At 51.3% G+C, this 6,099-nt stretch overlaps 1 protein-coding gene across 2 annotated transcripts in view; it reads left to right on the top strand.

The window, feature by feature from the left end:
• Positions 1-170: 170 nt before the first annotated feature.
• The window catches only part of FOXO3 (forkhead box O3), a 96,319-nt gene continuing 90,390 nt past the window's right edge, over positions 171-6,099 (top strand). Inside the window, exon 1 of one of the 2 annotated variants that reach the window (XR_013928400.1) lies at positions 171-2,094. Coding sequence is in view for 1 of the 2 variants with exons in the window: in XM_080389025.1 (XP_080245151.1) it covers positions 1,513-2,094 (582 nt within the window). In the remaining variant the exon portion in view is untranslated. The remainder of the gene's footprint in view (positions 2,095-6,099) is intronic. The other variant, XM_080389025.1, reaches the window with a different exon arrangement.

Raw genomic sequence — 6,099 nt, 5'->3', positions numbered from 1 at the left:
CCCAGGCCCGGCGGCTCCCCCTGGCCCGGCGCTCCCGCCCCGTCGGGGCGGCCCCTGCGCGGCACCGCCCGCCCTCCGCCCGTGGGCGGGCCGTGCGGTGCCGTGCGGTTAGGTTGAGGCTCCCTGCGTGTGTCTATAACTTTGTGTTGCTGCCGGTGGTTGTTAGGAGGAGGGATGTGGAAGTCGGCGGCGAGCAGGGTGACAGGCTGCTCGGGCGGGCTGCGGCGGCGGCTGGCTGGCTCGGCGCGGGCGGATCGCTTGCCTCTCGCCGGCTGCTCGCAGAGGGAGCGGGCGGTGTGCCGCTTTCCCCTCCTTCGCCTTTAAAGGGAAGGCGCCTCGGAGCTGAAGGCGCAGGAGCAGGAGAAGGAGGAAACATGCAGCAGCGCTGCTTCTTCTTCCCGTGAATTCGGATCTCGATTTCTGCCGGTGTGGAGGTGGCTGTTGATTCTCCCCCCCACCCCCCGCCTCCCTCCCCTCCCGAAGTGGCTCTCCCTGCCTCTTCTGCCTGCGCTTTTTAAATGACTTGAGTGAAGGGGGGGAAAAACTGTCAAGATGGCAGCAGCAGGAGCAAGGAGGTTATGAATGTGGTGTTGATGCTGGAACAAAACCTATTCTCTTTGGCAGCCCTAGGGAGGGCTTAAAGCTTCTGGACCTGTTGGAAGACTGGCGATTTGATTTGTTCCCGTTGTGTTTGCTTTTTCCCTGCGAGAAGAAGGATTTATTATTTTTTTAAATCGACCAGCCCCCGGGGTGGCTTTTTCCCGCCCCCTGCTCCGTCGGCTGTGAGATTTTGGGGGGTTGGTTGCGTGTGGCTTGGGGGGCACCACAAAGTGACAGGCTTACGCTAATATGCAGTTGGATGTACGCTAAGACTTCGGCTCCCTTTAGGGCGTTTTGAAGAAGGAAAAAGTCTTCGGCGTAATCTGAAAGACCCCTCTCCCTGCCCTCCTGCCGAGGGAGGGTGCAAAGGACCACCCCCACCCCCCAAAAAGGGAAGATATCTGCGGAAGCGACGAGGAGCGAGCTCGGAGGCGCCGGGGGCGGGGGGCGGGGGGGTGTCCTCTCCGGGCTGGATACAGCGCGGTTCCCGCTGGAGCTACTTCTGCATCCGCATGGAGTGAAACATAAACAAACGCACACACGCACCGCAGGAGCGGCCGCTGCTCCGCCGGCGCGGAGGGCAGCGCCGCGGGCACCTCCGGCACCGCCCGGCCCCGCGCTGCCCGCCCTGCACCGCCGCTCCGGCTCCTAATCTGATTTTTTTTTTTTTTCCTTCCCCTCCCTCCCCTTCCCCCCGGCTCCGGCGTGCGCATCGCCCGCGGGGAGCGGGGCTCGGGGTGCAGCGGAGAGCCTGCCAGCCCTTAGCGGAGAGCGGCATGCCCGCCCGGCGGCCCCCCGCTTGCTAGGCTCCCGTCGGCACCGAGGAGGAGGCGGCGGAGGAGGAGCGGGGTCGGCGGCCGCCCGCCCCGTCGCAGCGCCCCGCCACCGCAGCCGCCCGCGGGGGAGGCCAAGATGGCAGAGGCGTCGCCCCCCGCGCCGCTCTCTCCCCTGGACGTGGAGCTGGACCCCGAGTTCGAGCCGCAGAGCCGCCCCCGCTCCTGCACCTGGCCCCTGCAGAGGCCTGAGCTGCAGGCCAGCCCAGCCAAGCCTGCCGGCGAGCCGCCCGCCGACGCCGCCTCCATGATCCCCGAGGAGGAGGACGACGAGGAGGAGGGGGGCAGCTCGGCCATGGCCGTCGGCAGCGCGGTCCCCGCGGGCGGAGAAGCGGTGGCGGCGGCCACCGCCGTCCCGGAGGAGGCGGCGCGGCTGCTGGCCCCGCTGCCCGGCGGCGGCCCGGAGGGGCCGAGCCTGTCGCCGGGGGGAGCCGCGGCGGCAGGCGGCGGGGGGCTGAGCGGGGGCCCGGCGGCGGCGCCGAGGAAGTGCTCGTCGCGGCGCAACGCGTGGGGCAACCTCTCCTACGCCGACCTGATCACCCGCGCCATCGAGAGCTCCCCGGAGAAGCGCCTCACCCTTTCCCAGATCTACGACTGGATGGTCCGCTGCGTGCCCTACTTCAAGGACAAGGGCGACAGCAACAGCTCGGCCGGCTGGAAGGTGAGGCGGGGTCCCAGGGCCGCGGCGGACCCACCGCGCCGCCCCGACGGGCGGGCTGCCCGCGGGGGATGCGGCCGCGGAGGGGGGTGCCGGCGGCGTTCCCCGACGGCAGCCGGCCGGGCGCTGCTGATGGCCGTGCTGGGGGACGCGCTGTCGCCTTACCTTTCTCTATCCTTTTTTTTTTTTTTCTTTTTTTTAATTTAAGGGAGGGGGTACGAAAAGTTTTGTCTCTTTCCTGTTGCTGTGTGGAAGCGGTGAGGGCTCGGGAGCAGGGGAGACGCTGGAGCGGAGCAGGCTTCTGCGGTGTAGAAGCACATAAGCAGGGAGGGAAAAAGGGAAGGAGGAGAAAAAAGGAAAAATATTTTTAAGGGTGTGCGTGTGGTTTTTTTGCTTTGGTTTTGTTTTTCAAGTTTTAGGTATCTTTGGTGTGACTCGTGCTGGGAATAAGCAGATTTGCTTTTATGCAGGGTCAGTCTGAGTCTCAAAGCTCAAATACAGAATGACACTGTTATTTTTGTCAAGAAAAACCCCAGTGGTTTCCCCACACGTTCCTCAAAGGCAATAGAGGGAAATTTGGGTCTTGACATTTCTTCATGAAGTTAATCAAAGCGTGGAGTTATTGGCTGCTCAGCCACGGGAATGCTTGGTTTGCGATTCCTGCGGTGCCAGTGTACGAGGGCACCGTCTACTGATAAATCCCTTATAGTCCAGCGTTTTCTGTCCTGCATTGTGACAGTTAGCAGCTAAGATTACTACCGTGTTAATAAGTGAGAAAAAAAAATAATCTGTTTTTGTGGTTTGTTTACTCAGTGCATGCAAAAGCACGTTGCAGGCAGGCAGGGTTTTACTCTCAAAGACAAGAGTCTAATAAAGGCCTACCAGGAGCCGGTGCTGCACGTAAAGCACATCTGAAGCGATTTCCAGAACTGATTTTTTTCTCCTCGTTTTCCATGTCTATTATTAGTGTCTGTCAGATGCCGAAATGTCACGTACTTGCAGCTATACAGAAATGCAGGTGCTGCGGGATGTCGATACTGTTTGCAGAGGGAAATCCTGGTATGGTTCAGTTGCTGCCGGGGGCTGATACTGGCAGCGTTCAAGACCGAGTTTTTGAAGGGATGGCTGAAGGCGAATTTGCTGGGAAGTTTTATTGTGTTACAGAGAAATTAAATTTCCTCTTTGAATCTCTCTAGCTTTGGATCAGGGGAAAACCTGAAGTACACAAATTGGTCAGAAATACTGTATGGATGAAACATTTCTGGCAGTTTTCTTGTTAGCAGCCCTGTTTCACATTTGGTGCCTGAGTAGGACCTGCTGCTAGGAATTGAAGTACAGCTGTATGATTTTTACCTTCCAAATGGAGCACTGTGAGGAAGCATTTCACTGACTTGTCTCAGGCTGGGGAAAATACGAACACAAAGTTTATCGGTGGCACAGCTAATTCCAGACAAGGCTTTTAAAAAACCCAGATCCTTTTAACAGTTTTTGCGTCTGTATTGGATGCTGAATTTTGATCTGACTTTACAAGTGTGACACAAGAGTGTGATGAAGGGTTACATCTTCCGATGACAGCCCATGTCTTAGAAGTTGTTTGGTTTCATGCAGAAGCAGTGGCTTTAGATGTCAGCTGCTATGACAAATCCAGCCTTTTTATCTGATATGTTGAATTTTCAGTAAATTCTCTATACCCGATTCCAACGAAGACTTGTCAAACAATGGGGCTGATACTGTTTCGGCTGAATTTGGTGGCAAAACTCCCATTTGCTTCAGCTGAAGCAGGATCTGGGCCATAATGTGAAGTGCTTACATTGATTAGTATGCTTAATACAGTCACAATTTTTCTGACAATTTTTACTGTTAATTTGATATTGATTCTTTTGCTGAACAGCATTAACTGGTACTTGGAGCTAATTAAAATGTTAAAAACTTGGATCCCTTGAGATTCCTCTGATATAATTTAGTTCAGAAGTTTCTCACAAGCCTTTAAGATGACCTTTCTCAGGAGATGCAAGCACATTGGTAGCAGAAAATTCTGCTGCTTTAATGACTGTGAGCTGTCTCTGGAAGTTAGGGTAAGGAGTTCGATCGCATTAATGGTGGGTGCAGTTGTGCGTGGGTGGTAGGGGCATACTGAAAAGGGGGAAAGGAGAGGTCAAGAGCTAATAATTTACCAGGCATCAAAAACTGCAAAATTTAATTCCTTAACGGGACTAGAGTTTCTTTTAATATATGTATATATGTTCAGAAGAGGACTACTTCAGTTTCTTGGCTGGAACGTAAATTAGTTTGTGCAGAGGCAACACACTTAGAGACTCCATCTTAGTCTCCCAATGCTAAACCACATTATATGTTATTATCATCTTTGTTTCCCTCACAGGTAATGAATACAACTCTTCAGGAACTAATGGCAGCTTTTCACATCAGACTTTTTCAGATTGCTAGTTACACCGAGATTTTAAATGCACAGAAGATAGTTCTGTATCAGGAGGCTTTTATCTTAATTTAGAATATTTTTTACACAGCTAAGTTAATCTTCAAAGATAAGAAGCCCATTTGACGATATTCTGCTCTGGCACTGAGTGGGAAAATTGTCATTTTAAACAAAGAGAAGAAGAGAACTTGGTTTTATTATCTTATGTATTATTATATATGAAAATATTAATACCGTTTCCACTGAGACGTGCTGAATACCATAATCCGTAAACATAGCTGGGATTATACTCCTCAAAACAATTATTTTAAGAGCTATAAATTAAAGTTACAACTATCACTTTTTTTTTTTTTTTTTGCCTAGGGCATTAAAGCAGAAGTGAGTATTTCAGATGTGGTTAGGAAGGCATATATTACGTTTCCGCTAATTCAGATAAGGTTTGCCCAATACACCCCCTCAACAATCTTCTTTGCTTCCCCCTCCCCCTGGCCCCGGTGGGATGTTAGCTAACCTAATACTGCCTGACAGCTAACTAGGGCAGTAGTGTACGGTACATGGCTGCAGAGCCAGCACACTGCGGACACTGCTGTGTGCCACGAGCAGCTTGGTTTGCTACAATCCTGTACACTTCCATATCACTGGGAGGGGTTTAGGTGCACGCTTCAGTATCCGCTTATTGTCTTGAATACTTATGGAGAGTCAGTATTCGTATTTATCATTACCGGAGCAGGGGGAAAGGCCTGTGGGTGGGCTGGTTTCACCCTTGTGAAATGCACTGTGCCAGGTACTTCCACAGAGCTCCTTGATGACCAGATCAACCTGTCTTTCCAGATTCAGGTACCCATTACCCTGTCAATATCCTGCAGTCACAAAACTAGTGTGCTGACTTAAACCCGAAGTTTTTGCCCCCAAATATTTGGGATGCAGTTACTCACTTCAGTAATCTTGAAATAGAAAACTGAACCACCTTTGCGTCTGTGTATATAGTAGAGGTGCCTGGTTTCACTATAGCTTAAGTACTTCCATATCTCTTCCTATAATGCTATTTTGTAATTTCTTGCAACGCTATTTTGTGAAACAGTCTTTTCTACATGAAGAGTACACTAGGGGGACTATTTTCCTCTTTGTTGAGTGGTATGGAAAGAACTATGAATCTTTATACACGGATACCAGCAATTCCCAAGTTTAAATGCAGCTGATTTGCATTGATTTGTTTTTTATATCAGAAGCCTATTTGTTTTACACCTGTTGCATTCATCTTCCCCATGAAAGATAAATACTAGCTGCTGGGATGTTTACTTTGAAGAGGTGATTTTTGTAATCTTTGTACATGGACATTTAAACATTTCTTACCATGTTTTATTGGTATATGTGAAGAAGGGCTGCAGTCCCTTCAGCGTAGCAAACACATGAGTCTCTTCTCTAATTATTGAGACTTGAAAAGATTTGAGAAATTTGCCGGCAATCTAGACAGATGTCTGAATCTGTTAGCCAGATGCTGATAGGCAAGATGTGTTGGACTTTTTTAATCATCATCTTGCAAAGGTTGTGGGAAGGAAGAAACACCACTCTTA

This window comes from Falco punctatus, assembly GCF_963210335.1.
Source record: "Falco punctatus genome assembly, chromosome: 5".
NCBI classification, from domain to species: domain Eukaryota; kingdom Metazoa; phylum Chordata; class Aves; order Falconiformes; family Falconidae; genus Falco; species Falco punctatus.
The sequence above is the reverse complement of the archived record's forward strand: the minus strand, read 5'-3'. Positions and strand labels throughout refer to the sequence as shown.